This window comes from Aquarana catesbeiana, linkage group LG06, assembly GCF_042186555.1.
Source record: "Aquarana catesbeiana isolate 2022-GZ linkage group LG06, ASM4218655v1, whole genome shotgun sequence".
Classification (NCBI taxonomy): Eukaryota; Metazoa; Chordata; class Amphibia; order Anura; family Ranidae; genus Aquarana; species Aquarana catesbeiana.
Window position 1 is genome coordinate 82,081,275 of NC_133329.1, and position 26,815 is coordinate 82,108,089.

The 26,815-nt window shown below is 43.3% G+C and overlaps 1 protein-coding gene across 3 annotated transcripts in view; it reads left to right on the plus strand.

The window, feature by feature from the left end:
• The window catches only part of MPRIP (myosin phosphatase Rho interacting protein), a gene marked incomplete in the record, with an annotated part of 237,778 nt that overhangs the window by 52,381 nt on the left and 158,582 nt on the right, over positions 1–26,815 (plus strand). For all 3 annotated transcript variants that reach the window (XM_073636314.1, XM_073636315.1, XM_073636316.1), the window contains 1 exon segment: positions 1,939–2,004. In XM_073636314.1, coding sequence (XP_073492415.1) covers positions 1,939–2,004 — 66 coding nt within the window.

Here is a 26,815-nt window from a genome sequence, read left to right on the forward strand (position 1 = left end):
GGCAGTCAGGTTGGGGAGAAAAGCTCAGTGTGCAGTAAAATGAGAGTAATGTCAGTACAGTAAATGAGCCTTTACTAATGTGCAAGACTAAAAGTTAAGGCTGGAGTTCATACAACACTGTACCCAAACCATTTTTTTTATCATTTTGTTCCCACAAATAGAGCTTTCTTTTGGTGGTATTTGATCACCTCTGCGGTTTTTATTTTTTGCGCAACAAATAAAAAAAGACCGAAAATTTTGAAATAAAACACGTTTTTCTTTGTTTCTGTAAAAAAATTTTTGGAAATAAGTATGTTTTCTTCAATGACGGGCACTGATATGGCTGCACTGACGGGCACTGATACGGCGGCACTGATGGGCACTGATGATGGGCACTGATAGGTGGCACTGGTATGCGGCACTGATGGGCACTCATAGGTGGCATTGATGGGCATTTGTAGGTGGCACTGATGGGTACTTATGGGTGGCACTGATGGGTACTTATGGGTGGCACCGATGGACACTGGGTGGCACTGATGGCACTGATGCCCCTAAGGGTGGCATTGCTGGGCATCGGTGCTATATAATGGTGCCAATCAGTGTCCATTTGTGGGCACAGATTGGCACAGATTGGGCATTGACTGGGCACATGTGGATGGCCATGGGGTACATACCTGGCCATCCACATGTTGCCCCTCTCCCTGGTGGTCCTAGTGGCGATCCCTGGTGGTCCAGTGTGGTGATCTGAGGGGGGGCTGCGCAGACCCCCCCCCTGTCAGGAGAGCCGCCGATTGGCTCTCCTCTACTCGCGTCTGTCAGACGCGAGTGAGGAAAAGCCGATCAACGGCTCTTCCTATTGACATCGTGATCAGCCGTGATTGGAAACGGCTGATTACGTGGTAAAGAGTCTCCGCCGGAGGCTCTTTACAAAGATTGGTGTAGCGGTGTGTCAGACTGACAAACCGATCCACCGATCGCTGCGATGCGCGCCCCCTGCGGGCGCGTGGCTTCATGTTATCCTGCTGGACATCATATGATGCCCAGTCAGGATAACTGAACCACCGCCTGGCCGTCATCTGCTATGGGCCGGGCGGGAAGTGTTTAAATAAGTTATAAAAAAAAAGTGTTTTTTTGCATTGTTGGTGTAAAAAAATGCCCGTTGATCCTGCCAGAAATGTTGTCAGCTGATAACTTCCTGTGCTACATTCTTGGTTACATTGCTCTGTTATTTTTGAGGACTGGAGGTAAGCTTGGGCATCTGCCAATCTCACTCCAATCTAGAACGCTTTTCTTTTCTTTTTTCTCTAATGAAATCAGGATGGGTCATTCCCGCTCTGCAGATCACATCTTTGTTTACGTGGGCTGCAGGGCGTGGAAGGACCCAGCCTCGCAGCTCATTGGGTTAAAAGAGAGAGCACAAGTTTGGAGTTCAGTTAGAGATGTATTTGGAGGATGTCTGAGCTCATCACTACTGATGACTTCAGCTCTTTTCCCCTTTTGATACAGAGGAGAGAGGGGACCTTTATATAGTCCTGTGCTAGGGTGACAACGTTGCTTGTCCATGCAGTACAGCGAGTGGGTGTTGTCACCCAAGGACAGGAAGTGTTACGAAATCACCAGGTGAAAACCAATACATACAACTGATGGCGCCTCCCTGTCTAAGGACTGGTAGGCTGCAATAATCTTTTTCTTTCTTTTTATTGGGTTTAGATGCATGTTAAGAGGTCAGCAATTGCGGCCTTTGTATGTCTCACATCTGGTTTCCTTCAATTTCACCAGATAAGAAGGATCGGGGCTTCTCTGTGCAAAACCACTGCACAGAGCAGGTAAGTATTACATTAAAATTTTTAAATTAAAATATTGTAGGTTTACATTCATTTTAAGCTTCTGTAACTTCTATAAAAAGGTACATCTTGTTTTTGAATCTGCCATCTAATGATGATCTTCGTTCTTCCACAGAAATGGCAGCGGAGGTTCTTCATCCTCTACGAGCACGGCCTGCTGCGTTATGCCCTGGATGAGATGGTAAGACGTCCTTTGCCTGGTATTGACAGAGCTGTCGAGTCTTTTGTTTGCTGGTGGCGCACAGCTTGTGTTGGTTTAATGTCACATTAACATGCGGTGCATGCTATAATGTAATGTTTGATTTGCAGTGAACTGTATATTATTCATGGTATGCAGAGAATGAGTCCGTAACCTCGGCTGGAGTGGAGGATCAGGTTTTCTGTTTGGGCTCTGTGTGTGAAATGGTGAGCACTCATTTCCACACACTTCTTCACTACTTCAACATACTTCACGTGGAATTTCCTTCCAGGCAACTGTTGTTGGTTTGCATTCAGTAAAGTTTACAAGTTCACGTATGTTTTCAGATGTCTTTCATTCTGTTTTGTGACTTGTACTGCTCAGTCTGTCATTCCTCTTGATTATTGGTAACTATCATATAGGGTATGCAAAAGTGCAGTGCTAGATATTAAATATAAATTGCTATAGTAAAATTGTGTGTGTATGTGTGTGTGTAGATAGATAGATAGATATAGAGGTGTGTGTATATATATATATATATATATATATATATATATATGAGAGAGAGAGATCTCTCTATCTATCTCTCTCTCTCTCTCTCTCTCTCTCTCTCTCTCTCTCTCTCTCTCTCTCTCTCTCTCTCTCTCTCTCTCTCTCTCTCTCTCTCTCTCTCTCTCTCTCTCTCTCTGTAGATATATATATATATATATATTATACACACACTAAACCTTGCTTCACTCAATCTGTGCAGACAATGTTAGACCACAAAAAAAAAATTAATAATAAGCAAGTCTCAATGAAGAGCCAAGAAAAGATGGTGGTCTTCCCCATGTATAGTGAAAGAAAGCTTTATGTCCTAAAAGCCTTCAGGTCTTTGTACAGTGATACCACACACCACCCTAATGCAACAGGAGGGGAGCTCACCAGAATGACCCTCAGCTAAGAGCCGTCAAACAACGCTCAGTACATTCCACAAGACAATCTGCTATACCCCAGCAGCAGCATGTCGGCTTGCAAACATCAACAACGCTAGGTGCACACACTGTCACTCAGAGCTCAGCTCACCAGTTGAGTCAAAATGCAGAGTATCGACATAGAAATACAGCGGGTAAAATAAGTATTGAACACGTCACCATTTTTCTAGGTAAATCTATTTCTAATGCCCCGTACACACAATCAGAAATTCCGTCAGAAAAAACTTGCATACACACGGTCACACAAAAGTTCTCTGAACTTTCTACTGTCAAGAACGCAGTGACGTACAACACTACGACGAGCCGCGAAAATGAAGTTCAATGCTTCCGAGCATGTGTCAAATTGTTTCTGAGCATGCATGATTTTTTGAGCGTTTGAATTGCATACAGACGAACGCATTTTCGGATAGGAACTTTTTCCGACCGAAAAATAGAGAACCTGCTCTCAATCTTTTGCTTGCTGGAATTCTGCCAGCAAAAGTCCGATGGAGCATACACACGGTCGGAATTTCTGACCAAAAGCTCTCATCCAACTTTTGCTGGCAGAATTTCTGATCCTGTGTATGGGGCATAAAGGTGCTATTGACATGACATTTTCACCACATGTCGGTAACAACCCATACATAGAAAGAAACCAAAACAAATAAGTTCAGAAATTAAGCTATGTGTAACACAGGAAATTCGAGACCCCAACAAGGGCCGTGGCAATTTGAGCATGCGTAGTAGTTTGCATTCTGGTTCCGCCCTGTGTGTTTCGTCATACGTGACATCATCAGGGGCTTTCTAAAAGTATAGTTAACTATAACTTGGTAACTATCCAAAGCGTCACATTTTCACATGATCCATAACATTTCAACTTTCACTGGAAAATACACAGAATATACACAGACCCATAGCTCGGCTCAAAACCTGTACACCCCATAGGCAGCCCAATAACCAACTGAAGGCGTCTACAATGCTGCTGCTGATGGAAAGGCAGTGGCTTAACAGCCTGTTACTGGCAGGGTTTCCAGCTAAGTAACTTTGCAGGGGATCTAGTGATTTGCTTATAAAAAACTGAATACAGTGAGTAATGACGGCAAGCATGCTGAAAAATAGATTTTGGCTTTACATGTACTTTAAACTATGTTCTTGAAAACACAGTTTAATCTTACATTAACCAAAGAATAAGGTTTGCGCAACAGATGCCTGTCTAATGGGATTATACTTGGTTTAGTCATAGCATATTTCTCCTATCCTAGCTCTTGTTGGGGTCTCACATTTCCTGTGTTAACAGTTTTCATAGCCCCATAGCGTGTGAAACTGCATTATATTTTTAAGCTTCTATAACTTTTTTTATCATAATAATATGTCCAATTTAAAATCTTACCCAGACCATTTATTTTAATTAGTGGTAGCCATTGAGTTAAAGCAAGCCTGTCCCTTTATACACGCTACTTTACTGCTTAAATCAAAGTGGACCACTCAAGTAACTTTTCACATCTCCTTCACTTTCTACCATTACAAAGCCATTCCAGAGCTTCAGTCAAGTCAATGTGCCATGGCTGAGAGTTCGAACAATAAAGGGTCTCATGGCTTCCAAGACATGTGCAATAACCTACTGGGCGCTATTGTACGTCTGCAAAGCCAATATAACCCCTTATTATTCCATCAGGGAGAGTTGAGAGGACATTGGGATATCTTGGACACTCTACTTTGGGGGGTGCTTACATTGTGTCCCCTGGTTTGTTTTAGTATTTTATTTAGGCATTTGCCGCATTGTTGTGTGCTCCCCACTCTCTCATCCTAATGGGCTCCTTTTGGTTATAGCCATGGGTCATAACCTTATTTAAACATTTCTACAACTCTTTCTGAACACCTGTCCAGAAAAAGCACATCCGCGAAACACGTTAAGGTATTATAGCCACTCCCCAGGCTACTCTGGTTGAAATTATAACATGCATGTGTTTTATTGAATTTATATACATCCGGTGGGCCAATATTCTGACCTTTTCTGGAGCAGTCAGGTGTATATGTATAGCAGTGGAGGGGATGGGAAACAATATGGGTTTTGTTCAATAGTATGTGTGTTTTTAAAATCTGTGTGTCAGATGGGATTTTAGAATTTAACAACCTACTACGTTGGGTTGAGTTGACAATTATTTTGAGAGACAACAGACCGATAAAGTCCCATAGTACGAGTCGCAAGTCACAAGGTGAGAGGCAGCAGCAGGGACTGACCAGCATCAGCAATTTGTGAACCCAGCCAAGACTTGAGGCAATAGGCTGCTTAGGCATGGAGCAGCACTGCTTTGTGGAATGGGGTGGGCTGGGCCTTTTTTCCAATGCTAAAAGTCTAGGGGTTTTTTTCAGGTGTAGATGACCTTCTGCAAGGGACTTTGTTTTTAAGAATGGTTCTTTCAGGTACTTTATGGTGCCAATTGTTCACCATTAAGCTTTTCTTTGTATTTGTGATATGGCCGTAGGTTAACTTCTAGACTGTAGCTAGTGAAAACTTTTTCTAACCTGAGCATTACCCCTAAAGTTGCCCTGAGGAAAATACTATATAACTGGTAATACAAACCTTTGCTTGGCAAAATTCTTGAAATTTTATGCTCGATCTGCTCTAATATTTATATTCAAACTTCACCCGCTGAAAGTGTGCAATCCCTCCCACTGTTTGCTGACTTCTTGATCACTTTTAATGAGTGGACTTTCTGACCAATGGTTAAGTGCGTTGGGGAGAGGGAGCTGTAAGTTAATCAGCACTTTATTTCACAAGGAAATTGCAATTTGCATATCAGGTTGACCTGAGTTTTGGTGTTCCCACAAACCTAGGTACGTGGAGGTAGTTGCTCAAGTTATCTGCCCTTGGATGGAGGAGAGTAAATTTAAAGGGATGAGGGTGCTATAAGTATAGATCAAGTTTGGTTAAGGTTTATATATCACAAGCAGTAGGTCAAATTAAAGCCAATTCGTTTCTGGGGTTCACAAATCCCCCTTCACTAGGTCTTTATGCTGGCATTTACAGATGATTGGGGATAATATTTGACACGTTATTGCAGAACAGGCAGTGCAGTTTGCCTGTCTCACCTGATCTTCATTTTTTTGTAAAATAACCCGTCCAGTATACTCTTTGATCACCTGTAAATCTGCATATAGAAAAAAGCCCTGATGAAGAGGGATTTGGGAAACCCGGAACATGTTGGCTTCTGGCATCTTGCTTGTAACAAATACACCTTGATCTATATTTGTGGTGGCGTTCACCTTTTATGTATCCTTCAGGCTGGTCTTTTTTTCCCTTGATAACCACTCCAGTATTATCTTTAATCATCCATAAATACCAACATATTAAAGCCCTGATAAAAGGAGATTTGTGAGCCCCAAAACGCGTTTACCTTTTGACATCTTGCTTGTGATTAATAAACCTTTAGGCTTCATGTACACTGCTGCTGGTAAACAAATGTTTAGGTGCAGTTGGTCGTTTTTTTCAACTGCCCTTGAACTCTCCTCTGTTATCTTATCAGTACATGTACACAGGGTCGTTTATAGTAGTTTCTAGGCAGTTGAGTTTAGAAGCATTTTTTGGAAAGCAAAAAAAAATGCGTTCAGGACGCATGTTCAGAGGCATTTGAAACGCCAATTGCCTGTAACAGCTTGTAAACGCATGTAAACGTGGTAACTTGCGGCGTGTGTAATGGAGATGCATTTTTTTATTTGCAAAAAAAAAAAACGCTTCTAAGCGCAAATGCGGCATGTAAACGTGGCAAAAGTTAAATCGTTCGGGAGAGGTTTTAAAACGTCACATGTGTACATTAAGCCTACTGGACTTGATCTAGGTTTGTGGGTTTCTCCTCCTTTTACATTTTCTTCAAAATGGTTTTTGTTTTCAGCAATAACCTGTCCAATATTTTTCAATCAGTAAATACCATTATAAACCCCCCCCCATGAAGGGGGGATTCGTGAGCCTCAAAACGTGTTGGATAGATTTTCTGACTTCTTGCTTGTGAAGAATAAATCTTTTCTGAACTTTCTTTCCTCCTTTTTTTATATGCTTCAGGCTGGTCTTTGTTTTTCACAGTAACCGTTCCAGTATTCTGTTCAATCATCCGTAAATACCAATATAAAAGCCCTGATAAAGGGAGATTTGTGACCCTCGAAACTCGTTTGCCTTCTGAGATCTTTCTTGCAACAAATAAACTTTTTCTGGACTTGATGTAGATTTGTGGATTTCTCCTTCCTTTTACATGTTCTTCAAACTGTTTTTTCTTTTCTTCGGTAACCTGTCCGGTATGCTTTTCAATCATTAGTAAATACCAATATAGAAATCCTGATGAATTGGGATTTGTGAGCCCTGAAACCTGTTGAATATACTTTCTGACCTCTTGCTTGTAAAGAATAAACTGTTTTTGGACTTGACCTCTCCTCCCTTTCTATATACTCTTCAGACTGGTCTTTGATTTTTGCAGTAACCACTCCAGTATTATCTTCAATCATCCATAAATACCAATGTACCAAAGCCCTGATAAGATTTGTGAGCCTCAAAACACATTTACCTTCTGAGATCGATCTTTTAAGGAAAAAACCTTTACTGGACTTAATCTAGATCTAGACTTTTTACATCAAACTGTTTTTTGTGTTTTTTTTTGTTTTTTGTGTTTTTTTTTTTGTTTTTTGTGTTTTTTTTTTTTTTGTGTTTTTTTGTTTTGTGTTTTTTTTTGTTTTTGGGCAATAACCTATCCAGTATTACTTTCAATCATCAGTAAACACCAACATAAAAACCCCAATGAGGGGATTTGTGAGGCCTTAAATGTGTTTGATATACTTTCTGACATTTTTGCTTATGAAGAATAAACCTTTTCTGGACTTGATCTCTCCTTCTTTTTTTTTTTTCTTTTTTTTTTTTAAATATATTCTTTAGACCAGTCTTTGATTTTTCCAGTAACCACTCCAGTATTATCTTCTATCATCTGTAAATGTCAATATAAAAGCCCTGATAAAGGGAGATTTGTGACCCCCAAAACTCATTTACCTTCTGACATTTTGCTAGTGACGTACTTTTTCTAGACTTGATCTCTCCTTCTTTTATATACTCTTCAGTTCAGACTGGTCTTTTGCTTTTTGCAGGAACCACTCCAGTATTATCTTTAAGCCCTGATAAAGGGAGATTAGTGAGCCCGAAACTCGTTTGCCTTCTGACATCTTGCTATTGACAAAGAAACCTTTTCTGGACTTGATCTCTTCTCCTTTTCTTTATATACTTTTCATACTGGTCTTTGCTTTTTGCAGTATCCACTCCAGTATTCTCTTCAAGCCCTGATAAAGGGAGATTAGTGAACTTGAAACTTGTTTACCTTCTGACATCTTGCAAGTGACAACCTTTTCTGGACTTGATATCGCCTTCTCTTTATACACTCTCTTCAGAAAACTCCGGGGATGCCTACCATCACTCTTGCTGGTATGTTTGTAATTCTATACTTACCTTTTGGAGTCTAGAGCCCTACCCAACACCAACAGATTTGTGACCCCTGAAACTCCTTTACCTTCTGACATTTTGCTAGTGACGTACTTTTTCTAGACTTGATCTCTCCTTCTTTTATATACTCTTCAGTTCAGACTGGTCTTTTGCTTTTTGCAGGAACCACTCCAGTATTATCTTCAAGCCCTGATCAAGGGAGATCAGTGAGCCCGAAACTCGTTTTACCTTCTGACATCTTGCTAGTGACAGAAACCTTTTCTGGACTTGATCTCTTCTCCTTTTTTTTTTTTTTTTATATACTTTTCAGACTGGTCTTTTGCTTTTTGCAGGAACCACTCCAGTATTATCTTCAAGCCCTGATAAAGGGAGATTAGTGAGCCCGAAACTCATTTTGCCTTCTGACATCTTGCTATTGACAAAGAAACCTTTTCTGGACTTGATCTCTTCTCCTTTTTTTTTATATACTCTTCAGACTGGTCTTTGCTTTTTGCAGTATCCACTCCAGTATTCTCTTCAAGCCCTGATAAAGGGAGATTAGTGAACTTGAAACTTGTTTACCTTCTGACATCTTGCTAGTGACAAAAACCCTTTTCTGGACTTGATATCGCCTCCTCTTTATACACTCTCTTCAGAAAACTCCGGGGATCCCTTCCATCACTCTTGCTGGTATGTTTGTCATACTATACTTACCTTTTTGGAGTCTAGAGCCCTACCCAACACTTCCTCTAGCATTGTACATGGAGGAGATTGCTGTACAGCCATACATCTGAAGCTGAACATGTGTCTGGGATATGTTTTTCCCTGCACAGGGATAGACGTGTTAGAAAATAGTTTAGTGGTAACGTTATGCTATGATGTACGTTTTGGTTTTCAGTTATGCCTTAGGATAGTAGACAAAGGCCCAGACTCAGCAGATACAAATACAGACACGTTTACCTGGTCTGCCTAAAGCGAATGTTGGAGATACGTGTGTCCCTAAATCTGGGCTCCCCCACACACAAGGGTTTCTCCTACCGTCTGCAGGTCAAATAAGCACATCAGATGCTGTCCCTGTGTTTTTTGATCATGTGCAGCAGCTGAACGCCAATTCCCAGAATCCTTTGCCACATAGGACAAGCCCGGTAACGCCAACTAGCTTCTTGAAAACTCGGCTTCCCTTCACTGCCGGGGGGCTGGTGGTGGAGGCTGTAGAGACTCCCATGGAGGACGATGGGGGTGATGGAGTAAAACGAGCTGTTTTTGTCTGTGGAGGGGATGGAAGAGTAGCGTGTCTGTACAGAATGTAAATTCCTCTGCCCTGCTTTCTACCTGAATGACTTCATCTGTAGGATGACAGCCGCAAGAATAACGATCGTCGCACAATAAACAACTTACAATGTGAAAAAAAAACAGATTGCAGTGATCATGTGTGTTGCTTTCTGCTCGCTAAAGTGCTAAGCAAGGGGCTTCAACGGGATCCCCCTCAGAGACGTCTCCCGGAGTACCCTGGAAGTCTACAAACTTGGGGGGCCCCTTTGTTAATCAAATAATGACTTCAAGCCCTTAAAGCGGTATTAAACCCAAAATGTAATATATTGCAGCTTACCAATCCTTCGATCTAATGGCTGCATTCATTTTCTATCGTCAGGCCATTTTTTCCTCTGTTTTTGACCTCTTAGGGTGCCCCCCACTTTGGATGAAGGAGCACAGGAGGCACCATTTTAGACAGCAGCATTGTCCTTCTGGGTGGAAGGGAGTGTTTTGTGGATTAGCACGTTTAGATACACTAAACAAATTGAAGCCAAGTTCCAGCTGACATTTTTTAAGCTAGAGGTCAATTTCATTGTGTGCCGCATCAGCATTATAATTGCCCTCAAAGGGGCAGGTTCTATCTGTAAGACAAGATGTTCAGAGCATCCCCCCCCCTTCCTTCACAGTGCACCCCCATACCTTGTGATGCTGCCAGAGCAGAGCTGAGGAGGACCAGAGGGGGGGCTGGAGTCAGTTTCCAGAGTCTGCTGAAGACAACAAGGTGGGCTTCACAGAGAAGAGAGGTGCACAATCTGTAGAACCAGTTCTGACCTCCCTGCTGTTGACTGTGGAGGGGGGGCGGGGCAGAGACCAGCCACTCCTCCGCTGTAAAGAGAAGCGCAGGATCTGGTGGAGGAGTTCTGTTCTCTCTGCTGTCGAATGCTAAGATGGGGGGGGGGAGAGACGAGCCTCTCCACAGCTGTAAAGAGAAGCGCAGGATCTGACAGAGGTGTTCTGTCCTCCTCTCTACTGCCTACTGCTGAGATTGGGGGGGGGGGGTGTATTGCAGAGACGAGCTTCTCCATGGCTACACGGAGAAGCGCAGGATCTGGTGGAGGAGTTCTGTCCTCTCTGCTGTTGACTGCTAAGATTGGGGGGGGGGGGCAGGGGGGCAGAGACGAGTCTCTCCATGGCTACACGGAGAAGCGCAGGATCTGGCGGAGGAGTTCTGTCCTCTCTGCTGCTGACTGCTGAGGTAGGGAGGAGAGGGCAGGGACGAGCCTCTCCACAGACAAGATGTTCAGAGCACCCCCCCCCCTTCCTTCACAGTGCACCCCCATACCTTGTGATGCTGCCAGAGCAGAGCTGAGGAGGACCAGAGGGGGGGCTGGAGTCAGTTTCCAGAGTCTGCTGAAGACAACAAGGTGGGCTTCACAGAGAAGAGAGGTGCACAATCTGTAGAACCAGTTCTGACCTCCCTGCTGTTGACTGTGGAGGGGGGGCGGGGCAGAGACCAGCCACTCCTCCGCTGTAAAGAGAAGCGCAGGATCTGGTGGAGGAGTTCTGTTCTCTCTGCTGTCGAATGCTAAGATGGGGGGGGAGAGACGAGCCTCTCCACAGCTGTAAAGAGAAGCGCAGGATCTGACAGAGGTGTTCTGTCCTCCTCTCTACTGCCTACTGCTGAGATTGGGGGGGGGGGGTGTATTGCAGAGACGAGCTTCTCCATGGCTACACGGAGAAGCGCAGGATCTGGTGGAGGAGTTCTGTCCTCTCTGCTGTTGACTGCTAAGATTGGGGGGGGGGGGGCAGGGGGGCAGAGACGAGTCTCTCCATGGCTACACGGAGAAGCGCAGGATCTGGTGGAGGAGTTCTGTCCTCTCTGCTGTCGACTGCTGAGACAAGGTGGGGAGACGGCCTTCTGTTTGAAGTATTTTAAGCAGTTACAGCAAACTGTTTTTTTTTTCCTTTTTGCGATGAAGTTTTTATATCCTGTAAACAAACAAAAAAAAAAAACAACAAAAACGGATCATTGTTTGCACCCCTGTCAGTGGCAAATGGTTTCCCTCTTACTACTACATCTGCAGGTTTTGAAAAACAGACTTATGGGCCAGATCACCAGATTAAATATGAGGACTGGAAAGCCTAGAAAAGAGAAGCTGATGCAGCCATCACATCTAGGAATTGTAAGCTGCAATATAATGTTTGCTTTTGGGTTTAATACTACTTTCAGTCATGCATGAAAGGAGGAGGATCTGGACTGAACCAACTGCAGGAACTGGAGGCAGTATTTATGACGGTGACATTTTACATCGCCCCCTTTTTTGGAAACTGTTGGAAAATTAAAAAAAAGAATGTCAAACTGACAAGGTAACCCGCATGACACTTCATCCATGTCAGCTTGCATACCTTTTCTGCAAGATCACTGGACTTCCCAGCACAAATGTAATGTAGATGTGATCACAAAGTTGACAAATTAGTCGGGCATAAAATCGACACGCTATTTTTCAGCAGCTTTATCCTGCAGTCTCGTGATCATCTTGTCTCTGTGGACTGTGCAGGGCCAGAGCTGTAGTCGGGGAAGGAAGGCCTGCGATGACCTCACTGCTCTGCCAGCAGCCTTACCCTCCATTCTGTATCACTGTATATGGGGCTAGAGGAAAGCTTTTGCATCGGCACGGGGCTCCCTTCAGGCCCCATTCACACCTGAGTGATATGAAGATTCACCGAAAGCGTTTCAGCACTTGACGGTAGGTTTTCCAGTAGACTCATTGGGGGGGCCATTCACACCGGAGCGTAATGTTGCTGAAAGGCTCATCGCTTGCAAAAGTACATTAACTTCTTTTGGGACAGACTGACGCATTTTGGCCTCAATAGACTTCAGCAGGAGCACCTGAAAAGCCAAGTAACTAGCTTTCCATTAAAAAAAAAAAAAAAGAAATAAAAAATTTGCAAAATGAAAATGCATATAAAAAAAAAAAACCCTGAAAAACAACCAAGGATGCTTAGTCCAAGTGGGAATAAGGCCTGTTTTAAACGGGCTTCAGTTTGTATAAGAGCAGTGTGAACAGCAAGCTTTGTTGAAGTTTTTAAAGTAACCTTCAGCTCCAGTTTATAAATGTTTGAACACAAATTTTAATAGGAGTGTTGATTGCCACTTTATGCAAGCTGCTAGCAGGCTTTTCAGTAAGCTTCAAGAAGTGTTGAAGTCCTGCTAGCAGCTTGTTTAAAGTGGCAATCAGCACTCTCATTAGGATCTGTGTTCAACATTTACAAACTCGTTTGGACACAGCAGGAGCCAGTCAGCGGGTCAAGCGGACCCGATGTCCACTGGGACTCGCCGATCGTTACTGGGAGAGGCAGAACAGCGGTCTGCCGATGTAAACAAAGCCGATCACCGTTCTGTGACAAGAGAAGATAGAGATCCTGTGTTTCTGCTAAGGAGGAGTTAAAGCATCCCCCACAGTTAGCAAGCACTCTCTAGGGACACGTTTAACCCTTTTGATCGCCCTTGATGTTAACCCCTTCCCAGCCAGTGTCGTTATTACAGTGACGGTGCATATTTTTTTAGCACTGATCACTGTATTGGTGTCACTGGCCCCAAAAAAGTCTCCAAAGTGTCACTTGGTGTTCTTTTTGTCTATCGCAATATCGCAATATCGCAGTCCTGCTATAAGTCACTGATCGCCGCCATTACTATTAAAAAAATAAAGTTCCACAAAAATATCCCATAGTTTGAAGATGCTATAACTTTTGAGCAAACCAATTAATATACGCTTATTGGGATTTTTTTTAAACAAAAATATGTAGCAGAATACATATTGGCCTAAATTGAAAAAAGAAATTCGACTTTGTTACTTTTTTTTATATATTGGCTGTTTAATAGCAGGAAGTTTTATATATATATATATATATATATATATATATATATATACAGGGGGTCCCCGGGTTACAAACAAGTTAGGGACTGTAGGTTTGTTCTTAAGTTGAATCTGTTTGTAAGTCGGAACAGGTACATTTTTTAAGTGTAGCTCCAGCCAAAAAAAATATTTTTAAGCTTTTTGGCTAGCATAGGGAAGGGTTAACACCCCTGTAATGTTTGTTTTGCTGTGTGTGCCCCTGTACAGAAGATTTCACCTCACTTCCTGTCCCAGTGACAATTGGATTTTGAAAATGTTGGATTGTTGTGGAAACAAGGATTGGTGATAAAGCATCAGTGGAGGTACCTTTTCCCCATAATAACTCTTACAGGAGTGAATTTCCCTTCCTAGGGGTAGATTTCCTCTCACTTCCTGTTGTCTCCCTCCGTTTGTAAGTAGGAGTCGTTTGTAAGTCGGATGTTTGTAACTAGGGGACCCCCTGTATATATATGTGTATATATATATATATATATATATGTATATATATATATGTGTGTATGTATATATATATATATATATATATATATATATATATATATATATATATATATATATATATATATATATATATATATATATTTTTTATTTATTTTCAAAATTGTCGCTCTCTTTTTGTTTATAGCGCAAAAAATAAAAACCGCAGAGGTGATCAAATACCACCAAAAGAAAGCTCTATTTGCGAGGGGGAAAAAAAAGGACACATTTTATTTGTGTACAGCGTCGCACAAACACGCAATTGTGTGTGTGTGTATATCTTCTTTTTTTTTTTTTTTTTTTTTTTTTTTTTTAATGCGAAAAGCTGATGTCCTCTTTATTATTGTATACTGTACTCGAGGCCATCTAGGAAATTGCCACACACGTAGGCACTCCCCCTTCACTGAGAATACTCTGCTGGTTTAGACAAAGCTGCCTAAATGATTAATGATCTGTACTGTGGAGCGCGGCATTGTCCCACAGTCTTCTCTGCTGTCTCTCAGCAACAAGGTGCATGTGCAGGTAGCAGGCTGTGACGGCAGCCATTGAGCACTGGAACGGGGCCCGCCGTGCAGGACTTTGTTTACTAGGAAATTCTGGGCATCTGCAGGGTGGTTCAGCCTGCTAATGATCTGTGCTATGGTATCCAGTCACCAAACCATTCTTTTCAACAAAAAGATCAGATTGTATATCCATGTACCTATTAAAGCCTGCCTTGTGTAGACATCCAAAGACCCTAAATCTGCTGCTGGATGCCACCATCTTGGATGTAATAGCAACCCGGATGACATTCAAGGGATTCTATAGCAGTGGTTGTCAACATATGAGCTAAGGGGGGAGCCTCAAATGCGGTCCCTGACATTACCACAGCGCGCACATAATGTTCAATATATTGCTTGAGAGCACTGTCAGAACTGCAGACCTAATGGGCTATCAATTTTATCTTGTTTTTGGCTGGTGTTTTGCTTTAAAGCCCAACTCCAGGCAAAGAAATGGTTTCCCATGCAGTGGGGTTGCGCCCGCACTGCATGGATGAACTGCTTGTTTTGTCCAGGGGAGAGGAGAAAGCCTTTACTCACCCGATTCTCTGCTCCATTTGCAAATAGCCCCCCCCCCCACACACACACACACACAATCCAGCGGTGGACTGTTCCTGACGTTCTCATGTCCAGAGCAGGTTTATGGGTGTGATGACATCAGGAAAAGTCCACCGCTCAAGACCGCAAGACCATGGGGGGGAGGAGCCACAGGGGCTTGTCTTGTGTGTGGGGGGGGAGGAGCCGCAGGGGCTTGTCTTGTGTGGGGGGGGAGGAGCCACAGGGGCTTGTCTTGTGTGGGGGGGGAGGAGCCACAGGGGCTTGTCTTGTGTGTGGGGGGGAGGAGCCACAGGGGCTTGTCGTGTGTGTGTGGGGGGGGGGAGGAGCCACAGGGACTTGTCTTGTGTGGGGGGGGATTAGGTAAGTACACTATATTGCCAAATGTATTGGGACACCCCTCCAAATAATTGCAATCATGTGTATAAAATCAAGCAACTAGGCATGCAGACTGCTTCTACAAACATTTGTGAAAGAATGGGTCCATCCTTGAAACTTCCTTGCTACTAAATATTCCACATTCAACTATTAGTTGTATTATAACAAAGTGGAAGCAACTGGGAACAGCAACTCGGCCACAAAGTGGTAGGCCACATAAAATGGCAGAGCGGGATCAGCGCATGCTGAAGCTTTACAGTGTGCAGAAGTCGCCAACTGTCTGCAGAGTCAATAGCTACAGACCTCCAAACTTCATGTGACCTTCAGATTAGCACAACAACAGTGCGTAGAGCGCTTCGTAGAATGGGTTTCCATGGCCGAGCGGCTGCATCCAAGCCTTACATCACCAAGTGCAATGCAAAGCGTCAGTGCAGTGGCGTAAAGCACGCCGCCACTGCGGGTCAGCACATGCTGAAGCTTTACAGTGTGCAGAAGTCGCCAACTGCAGAGTTAATAGTTACAGACCTCCAAACTTTGTGTGGCCTTCAGATTAGCACAACAAAAGTGGGTAGAGCGCTTCATGGAAATGGTTTCCATGGCCGAGCAGCTGCATCCAAGCCTTACATCACCAAGTGCAATGCAAAGCGGATGCAGTGGGGTAAAGCACGCCGCCACTGGACTCCAGAGCAGTGGAGATGTGTTCTCTGGAGTGACGAATCACACCTCTGTCTGACAATCCGATGGAAGTGTCTGTCTGGGTATGGCAGTTGTCAAAACGGTAGTTGCCTGGCTGTATTGTGCCAAGTGTAAAGTTTGGTGGAGGGGGGATTATGGTGTGGGGTTGTATTTCAGGGGTTGGGCTCGGCACCTTAGTTCCAGTGAGAGGAACTCTTAAGGCATCAGCATACCAAGACATTTTCCTCCCCACATCAGATAACCCCCTGGGGAAGCGCTCTCCCGAAGGGGTTACCTTGTGGGTGCACTCCCGAGTCCAGCATTTGCGTCCACAGACACGAATGCTGGACTCGGCCCCGCCCCCCGTGTCATTGGATTTGATTGACTACAGTGGGAGCCAATGGCTGTGCTGCTATCAATCTATCCATTAAAGACCCGGGACCCTGTGCAGAGAGGGATAGCACGTCTCCGCCGAGGAGATTTAGAGGCTCAGGTAAGTAAAACTGGGGGGGCCGGTGACTGCCAGGTGTTTTTTTTCACCTTAATGAATTTAATGAATAGGATGCATTAAAGTGAAAACACATGAGGGTTTACAACCCCTTTAAGACACCATTCCCCCCAATGATGCAAGAGGCACCATTCTTTCCACTGACACCAACGGTGGCACATATTTTCTCCCACTTTCAGTGACACCAACAATGGGGCATAATTTCTCCCATTGACACAAATGATGGGGTGCAATTCCTCTCACTGATACCAATGATGGGATACCATTCCTCCTATTGACACCAACGGTAGGGCACTATTCCCCCAATTTATTACCAATGATATTCTTCCATCAATAGGGTACTATTCTTTCAACTAACATCAGTGATGGGGTGCTATTCCTCCTCATGCTGACTACTGCTATATAATTTTCATACATACCAAGCCTGAGTCACTGTTGCTCTCAGTGACGCTGGGGCATTTTCAGCTACCACTGACTGTAGTCCGGCACCCCTAAAATCTGAAGGACAATAAAAGTTTGGGGACCCCCTGCCCTAGGCAAAAAATGAGCAGTTGACCTGTGCAGTGCGGACACAGCCCCACTGCATGGGAAAACTTTTTTTTTTTTTTTGTCCGGAGTTGGGCTTTAATTGCAAATAGAAGCTAGAAACCGCACCACTTTGCCCATGCCGTAGAGTATACAGCCCCAATGGCATAATGCCGGGCTTGTGCTCCATCACAGTGGACTTATAACTCGCCCTGAGGATTTGGCGCCAGATCCAGCAGCTTGGAGGCCTTGTGCTGTATTCTAAGCAGCTGTCATTCCTGCAGCCTGTAGCACAGAGGAATGTCACTTCCATTATGCAGGGTAAATGTTTACCCATATGTTACTGAAGCCTTGCAGGAAAACGCAGTTAAACTTCAGCTCGCTCAAGCTGTTCTGTCACGTGGACATCCCCCTTCTATGATATTGAAATGACTTTCTTGTTTTATGAGAAAGGTCCTTCAGATTTTTTTTTTTTTTTTCTTCCTCTGTTTTTAAACTGCAGTTATCATGTGCTGCACAGTGACTGCTCATTAATCTCTATGGTGACAGCTTGCTTGGAACACGAGACTTGTAGACTGGAGCACAGAGCTCTTCAAAGTAGGTTAGCAGGAGCGTGTGTGCGTTTTGTGCTTTCCGGATTGCATACAGAGGTCACTAAACATCTGGACGGGGTGGAGATTATCTGTAGGTTAGAAAGCAAGTGAAACAAGCAACACCTAGACGTTGCTACTTCAGAACGTCAGGATCGGAATGACAGATGAGAAGGCTCCGTGTGGGTCAGCTGACAGATGATAGTAAGGGACAGCACTGTGGCTTGGTTTGTAGTACTGTGACACCCAGTTTGCATGTTATCCCTATGTTTGTTTCAGCCGTGCCCGATCTAATCAAATCGACTCAGAACGGTGCGATTTTGGAAAAGGTTCCTGCACTACTTTGGTGCAATTTACAGTACGACTTGGCCCCACAGAATATGCAAAGTCACATCGAAGTCGGGTCACAGTAGAGTAAACGGAGTGTTCTACAACCTCATTTAAAGAAAAAAATGGTGTCCGTTGAAAACTGTTTGACCAGATTAACTTGATGCATGTATGTCCATGGCAGAGACTGGCGCTAAACTCTCTCCATTAAAAATTACTATGTGTATACCTTATGTTGCTAGTATTAGTAAATAGGAAGGTTTTTATATATTTACATTCCTTCAGCTGCTTCCTTGTTTATGACCTAGGCCAGAATGATGTCCTGCATCCCGGGAGTCTGCATGGTCATTATTTTTTTTATTTTCTTTAATATGGAGGAGGTGCTTTCTCAGCCAAACAAACCCTCCTTCCTGAATGCTTGAGTTAAGGGCAGATGGATTCCAGGAAGTAAATTCAACACGAATCATCTGTCCTTACTTAAGATGGCTGTGGTTAGAAATGCTAGGTGGGGTGTTTTTTTTTTTTTTAAGTGATTTCTCAACAAAATAAAGCATAGAGACATGGATGAATAGGTAAGTTTGCTTTGAATATTCAACATGAATAAAATAGTGTTTTCGGTTTGTGGTGCTCAGATACAGTTATGCCCTGTACACACGATCGCACATTCCAACAACAAAATCCATCGGATTTTTTCCGACAGATGTTGGCTCAAACTTGTCTTGCATACACACGGTCACACAAAGCTGATTGGAATTTCCGAACGTCAAGAACGCGGTGACGTACAACACATACGATGAGCTAAGAAAAATGAAGTTCTATAGCCAGTGCTGCTCTTCTGCTTGATTCTGAGCATGCATGGATCTTTGTGCGTCATACTTGTATACACACGATCGGAATTTACGCGAGTGGATTTTGTTGTCGGAAAATTTTAGTTGGAAATTCCGACAACAAGCTCCGAGCGCACATTTTCTGTCGGAAAGGGGAGGGTGCATCTGATCGGCTGATATGAAAAAAGGTATTTAGCAGTTTATATTCACTAAAATAATTACATTTCCATGTTCTGTGTACTGTGGGAGACCAGATATAGTGAATGCAGGGTCCTGGGTTTAGTAACACTTTAAGTTTAGCTTTTAAACCTCTATTTTTTTTTTTTTGCAAGACTAAAGGCTCTGGTCTGGGTGCTCAGGGTTTCTGAAAGCTCCACACCTTTAAAATATAGAATCAGGAAAAGGTGTTTTTTTTTTTTTCCAAATTATTCAAAGCCAACACATTTCGGGGGGTCCTGGATGTCCCATCTTCATCAGGGCTTAGGATGCTGCGTGTAATCAGGACTTCTAAAGAAAACTGATTGTGAATCACTGCTGACAAGGATTATGCCTTCATTGTACTGGCTGTGTTTAGTACTCATTATTCCCAGCAGTGGTTCGCAATCCGTTTTCTTTAGATATTGTGAACTAGGCAGAGTCTTGATTTTGTTCTGTTTTAATGTGAGCAGCATCCTAAGCCCTGACGAAGGAGGCTCGGCCTGGTCCCTGAAAAGCTTTGTTATTCTTTGGAAGAAGTCTTTGAACTCTTAAGCCGGCCATACCTGGATCAAAATTTGGCCGGTTTGGCAAGGACTGGCAGAATTTTGATCCATGTCTGGGCAGGCTGATTGTACCCAAATCGATCCATCAATTTTGGTTTGGGTAAAACCAGCCTGTCGGATTTTTCTACATGCAATTACTGTCAGTGGCCATAGCCATTAACAGTAAACATCGCGTTCTGCTGGCCGGTAGGGCTCCCTGTGTCTCCCCGCTGACAGAATGCAGTAGCACTGTGGGAGGGATTCCTCCATCGGCACAGTCAGTGTTGATGGGGGAATCCAGCCATTTTCTTTCCTTTCATCCATGGTGGAAGGAAAGCATTTCGATCTATCTATGGCTTTTCCAAGTGTTTTCTGTGGTGCATTTTTCATCTGGAACGCCTGAGTTTGCTGTTCCGAGTTTGAGAGCCTAGCCAGAATCATTCAGTCCTTTTAACAAGAGACTTTTCTTTGAATGCCCCATTTGTGAACCTCCATAGATCCAGTATTAATAATCTGATAAAGGTTCTATCCATTCACCGTTGTTACTGAAAATGTTCCTGAAAGACAATTGGGGAAAATGTCTCCGGGAGACAACATCCATAGTATAAACCTGACCAGCGTTTTATCCCTAACGTACAAAACACAACCTTTGATGCCTTTTAGCTTTGTAAACATGGGCAGAAATATGGAGGTCGTTTCTTGTGTACTTTTTTAAAGTAGCACCAACCCAGAACAAGTATGCACCTAGTAAAAGCAACTACTGACCAATTTCATAATAACAGCAAGTATAAGAATGAAGTGCCACACCATTGGTCGATAGTCCAGATACAGTTTTATACCAGTATAGCAATGGTGTCCCTCCAGCTGTTGCTGAACTACAAGTCCCATCATGCCTCTTCCTGTGGGAGTCATGCTAATAACTGTCAGCCTTGCAATGCCTCCTGGGACTTGTAGTTCTGCAACAGCTGGAGGGCAGCCAGTTTTACACCTGTGCAGTATAGGAAGGAGGAATTCAAAAGGTGGAATCCAAAGATACCCCCTTCATTAGGGATTGTAATAGGCAATGTACATGGACTGAATTGAGGGTATATTGTTAATGGTATTCTGGCTTTCTGTTGAAATCCCTGATGAAGTTGTCCTTGGACCCTTGAAACGCACTGGATTTCCTCTTTTGAGGATTCGGTGGAGTGGTACTTCAATCTTCTACCTTCAGTTTTGTGCTACAAAGCAAGGAATATGTGAGAATCTTTTGGGTTGTAGAAGCTGCCAACCCGGTAACCAGATATCCTACATCAGTGGACTCCAAACTACGGCCCTTTGCTTGCTTCTATTTGGCTCTTGGGGCACTATTTTCATCCACCGATACCAACTATGGGACATAATTCCCCCCCCACACTGACACCAATGAAGGGGCAGAATTCCTCCCAATGACACCAATGAAGGGGCAGAATTCCTCCCAATGACACCAATGAAGGGGCAGAATTCCTCCCAATGGCAACAACAATGGGGCACAATTCCTCCCAATGGCAACAACAAGGGAGCCCAATGACACCAGTTATAGGGCACAATTACTCCCACTGACACCAAAGATGGGGCATTGTTTGTTCCCACTGACGTCAGGACCTTTTCTACTCCCAATGACTACAATCTGGCCCTCTAAAGTCTGAAGGACAGTAAACTGGCCCTCTGTTTAGAAAGTTTGGAGACCCATGACCTACATCAACACCATTCTAATACTACTGGATAGCAACACCAATAGGACGTCCTCAGGGTCCAGCACTATCTAATTTCTTCTTGAAGTTTATAATATGGCAGCTTTAGAAAGCTTTCCCCTTTTTTTTGCAATGAAGAAACCCAAAAAAAGACTGCATTCTGTACTTGAAATATGCAAGGGCTAGCCATGGAAATGAGATGGTGATTGGAAGATCTGACCAGTTGGGGCCTTGTCTTGCAAAGTCTTTCTATAATCATTCAAAATCATTTCGGGAGCCCAGTCTTGTCTGGGAAGTTTATTAAAATTAGTTGGGATTCCAGGGATGCCCTGGAGGAGGAGAAGTAGCTCTTCTTCTAGCTGGTGGCTTCTGGAAAAACCTGCTGGTGCTGGGAGAACAGCAAATCTCTGTACAGTGCAAGTATGGAGGTGTTCAACCTAGTGATGTTTCTTCCCTAGATCCAATGTGTAACGCAAACTGATTTAATAACTCTATTGTCCTTGGTGACACATATAATCTGTTTTGACACAAAGCGCAATATATTCTGACTAAACTTCAACTTCATTTTGTTTGTGGTGACATTACGCTTTGAATTATGCAAACATTTACAATGTAAATCGTTAATGCAGAGATTAAAGGAATAGTTTTATGGTCACTTCGCTGTACGCAGCTTTTATAGCTGTCAGGTTTTTATATCTGTATGTCCAGAATTATTTTTAAAATCTATATAATGATGCACATAAACTTTTTAAGAGGAGCCTTTTATGTATATATGTATTTTGAGTTATTATTGTAATGTTTATTCCAACATGCACAATTGCTTGTTATGTACGTTTTTTTTTTTTTATCTTCCATACATAGATTCTAGAGGTGCATCGAATGGAAATTTTGGTGCTGAAACTGAAAATGACCGTTTTTAAATATTTATATATATATATTTTTTATACAATTGTATTATATTTGACTTTTTAATGAATATGAATTTGTCGGCCTTTATTCGCACCTTTTTAGCGCAATAAAAGCTCAAGAAAAATATATCCCTTTTAAATTCTGTCACACTGGTCCGGTGGGCTTCCATTGTGGTGTTAAAAATCTAGCTTGGTGTATTTTTGGCCAGTTAAAAAAAAATGCACAAAAAACACGCCTCCCGGTTCAAATGCATTGAAAACACAGCAAGAACGCATCATTAACGCACCCGTTTTTACATTTTTTAAGCATTTTTTAAGTCACGTGATCTATGAAAAACACACCATAAGCACAGTAAATCATGGTAAAATTGTGGCAAGATTCCAATGGATTCGCCGCAAAATTGCGGTGCGTTTTTTCTGTGCCATCGTTGGCTCATTTTCTCATCAGCATTCTACCGATAACACCATTTTCGGCCGACACTTTTTGGCTGCCGAAATTTCAGTGCATCTCTAATAGATTCCTAAATGCTCCTCCTAGCAGTGATATGTAGGTTAGGAAACCTAAAAGGTGTACTGAGGTATGAACATCAGACATTCCTGGCAGCAAGTGTATTAAGTAAAGACGGCACTACACCCCAAAATATTACAATGAACACATTAGTAAATAAATATGACCATAAACTCGCGATAATCATCAGGGACGGTGTAGTAAAATAAACAAAAGTGCGTCGCTATTCTCCCATGCACTAATATAGTTAGTGAGAAACATTCCAATACAATATAAAGTCCAGTGTGAAAGTGAAGTACAGCCCTCCTTATAATACGTAGTTCTCCACTCGTGACATCATTCCACCGTGCAGAAAATGCTCATTAAAAACTTACCAGAGCACCATGACCCTCCTAAAGATGAATGGTCATGGTAAGCATGTGTAAATATCTCCCAATGGCTCCCCCTGAAGACATCATCTTCATTGCGTAGGGACATGACCTTATGCTGTGACGTCATCACGCGCGCCAGTCAGACTTTCTCCATGTTAGATGCTGGCTGGATTTTGCTTAAAGCGCTGTGACTACTGGGTATATGTGAGTGCATAGTTTTGCTTAAAGTATAACTAAAGGTAAAACCTTTTTTTTTTCAGTTTTGGATAAAGTGTAGATGGGTTAGAATGCACGTCAGGATTTTATTGCTGTCTGTGCACTAACTAGGCCCGTTTCAGATGGAGCAGGATCAGTCAAGCGGATCCGCCTGTTTAGCGGGGATCTCTCCGCTGATCCCTGCTGAGCAGGCGGATGACAGGGCCATGTCTGCTCCACTATGCAGAGCAGATACGGACACAGTTCGCTGTTCTCTATGGGGCAGCCGGATGGAATTAGACTGCCTGTCCGTTTCCATCCGACTTTCATCTGAGCCGATCCACCGGAGGGATGGGGAATGGATCCCCGTCTGTCTGTTTGTTTTTAGCAGACCGGATTGGATTGGATGCTGGCGGGTGACAACCGTGGACACATGTCTGCCAACATCTGCTGCGCCATTGTGAACAATGGGTGGTCCAAATGGGTTAGTCTGAAAAAGGGACAGGTGGACCCCATCAGTCCGCTGGTGTGAAAGAGGTCTTAAAGCGGAGTTCCACTCATCCATTTCCCCCACTGAAAGGTGCCACCGGAGTGGGTGTAACGGGTACCTGTTTTTGACAGGTAAAGTTTCCTACTTCCGGGAGACGGGGACGCGGCCCGGTCTCCCGAGAAGCTCGGCCCCCTTCTCCTTTCTCTGCTGCCGGACCAATTAGAAAGTGCAGCAAGCTTTGCGCATGCGCAGTAGGGAACTGGCTGTGAAGCCGAAAGGGGGGGGGGCTGCGGCGGCTGTACCTCCCCTTTAAGGAGATTCATCCTCTGTGTCCTGTTTACCATTATCATGAACAGTGAAAGTAAAAAGAAAATCCCAAATTTTGTCCTTAGAAAACTAATAGAGTATAAATCTTCCAATGGGGACATCAGTTCTGGTGACCTGGGGGACCCCCACGGAATTCCCTTAATTTGCAGAGATTTCCTCTCACTTCCTGTTATGCTATGGGACAGGAAGTGAAATCTCTGCAATTGGACACAGATAGTGGAAAGCAAAACCTGACAGGGGTTATAATCGCTGGCTGTGGCCGCATTTTTAGGAACTGCGCTTCACGCAGCTGCGCTTGCATGGATTTTTTGCAAAATCACAGAATAATAAAATCAGATTCCTGGTACATGAACAAGGAAAGAGGAATAACATGATGAGGGAGGAGTGATGTCTGGAGTGAATTTAAGCAATGCTTGGACATACACTTTAAACACTACTGAGAGAGAGTCCTTTATTCTTATAAGGGACCCATAGACTTGCAATGAGAGAGAAGAATTGTAAGGCACACTCACTCTGCGGGATTAATGAGCGGCAAGCAGAGCCTACACGTGTGATGAGTAAATATGCCTGCCCTATGTACACATATATAAAGTTAACATGATAACTTTATTTACATTTATCTTATCTTTGACATGTATGACTAAATAATTGCAGAAAAAAAAAGAACATGATTTTCCTTTAAAAAGCCATTGTAGACAGCAAGCTAAACCAATCGGTGAACTATAGGCAAAGGTTTTTTTTTTTTTGTTTTTTTTTCATTTTGGATAGCGTAAGGGAGTGTTAGAAACTCCTGTAAAGGTTTATTTTTGCCATCTGTGTCCCATTGTGGAGATTTACCTTCACTTCCTGTCCCATAGACAAAGCAGGAAGTGAGAGGAAATCCCTACAAATGAATGAATCTCTTGGGGCCCCACCCCAGATGACAAGAACTAGTGTCCCCATTGGAAGATTTCCCCTCTATTACTTTTCTGGTAACGCAAATTTATTTTGCTTTCACTTTCAATGATCATGGTAAACAAAACAGGATATAACAGTTATACTTTAATGCTATAACCCTATCCAGCAAACCTGCCAACTGTGCTAAAACAAAAACGTTGACTGAGTTTTTTTAAAGCAGAATTCTAGGTACGGATATTTCTGCATCGTCATAGTGATCCAGCTTAGACCAATGTAAGTATGCATGGGTCATATCTGATCCCTGTGTAATCTGAAAATCGCTGTAGTATACACCACTGATCTCAGATCTCTTCTGTGTCCTGTTCCAAACAGCTGCCCTGCAGCTTGGTGAACACAGGAAGGTCGCTCATCGGGCATGTATGCCATTTAAACAATACTTTGCATTTTCTCAATAAATGCAAAATGTTCTCTGAATGGACAAGGTGGAGATTATGATGTCACCTCCCTGCCTCTCCACCTCCTCCATTCAGAGAACACATTGCATAAAAAAAATGTGTCCTTTTTGAATGGCGCTTGTGCCAAGCGAGTGATCTCCTGTGCTCAGTAAGCACGGCATGGGACCCGAAAGCCTGCGGCAATCACTGTAGTAAAGATGTCCACTACGGTGATTGACAGCTTCCACAGAGATCGACCAGGTATGGCACAGGCATGATTGCATTACTCCAAGCTGGACCAAGGTAAATATGTCCATACCTGGATTTCAGTTGTAAACAAATAGATGGTGCTCTTGGTCGGTCGGCTACATGGTCTCCGACGCTCTCCTCGTTCTCTCCGGTGCAATCCCAGCTTGTCAACTGAAGACTCGGTGTATGTAAAAAACTCTGGATGGCTGCAAAGTTCCAGTCTACTGAAAACTCATATAAAAGAAAACATATACAGTCAAAAAGGTACAGGGGGTGCAAGAGTAGATTTGTGCTAATTCAGCCCTTATTCATGACTATAATTATAAGTAAGCAATGAATTAGCGCAAAACGCGTCAACCCCTCTTGCGCCCCCCCCCCTCCACCTTTTTTGCCTGTATATGAGTTTGCTTATATGGATTTTCAATAAACTGGAACTTTTCAGAGTGCAGCCATCCAGAGTTGTTCAGTAACCTAGATTTTATGCCGTGTACACACGGGCGGACTTTTCGGCATCAAAGGTCCGATGGACTTTTGAAGGACTTCCGATGGACTTTCGAATGAACGGACTTGCCTACACACGATCACACCAAAGTCCGACGGATTCGTACGTGATGACATACGATCGGACTAAAATAAGGAAGTTCATAGCCAGTAGCCAATAGCTGCCCTAACGTCGGTCCTTTTGGACTAGCATACAGATGAGCGGATTTTTCGACCGGACTCGAGTCTGTCGGAAAGATTTGAAATGTGTTCCACATCTAAAGTCTGTCTGTTTTTTTTTTTTTTTTGACTGAAAAAGGCCGCTGCAGGTCCGATGAAGCCCACACAGGGTCGGATCGTCCGACGGATTTGTCCCATCGGTGCAGACCGGTCGAAAAGTCCGCCCGTGTGTACACGGCATTAGTACAATAAAACCTTGGACTGCGAGCATGATTTGTTCCGGAAGCATGCTTGTAATCCAAAGCACTTTTATATCAAAGCAAATTTCCCCATAAGAAATAATGGA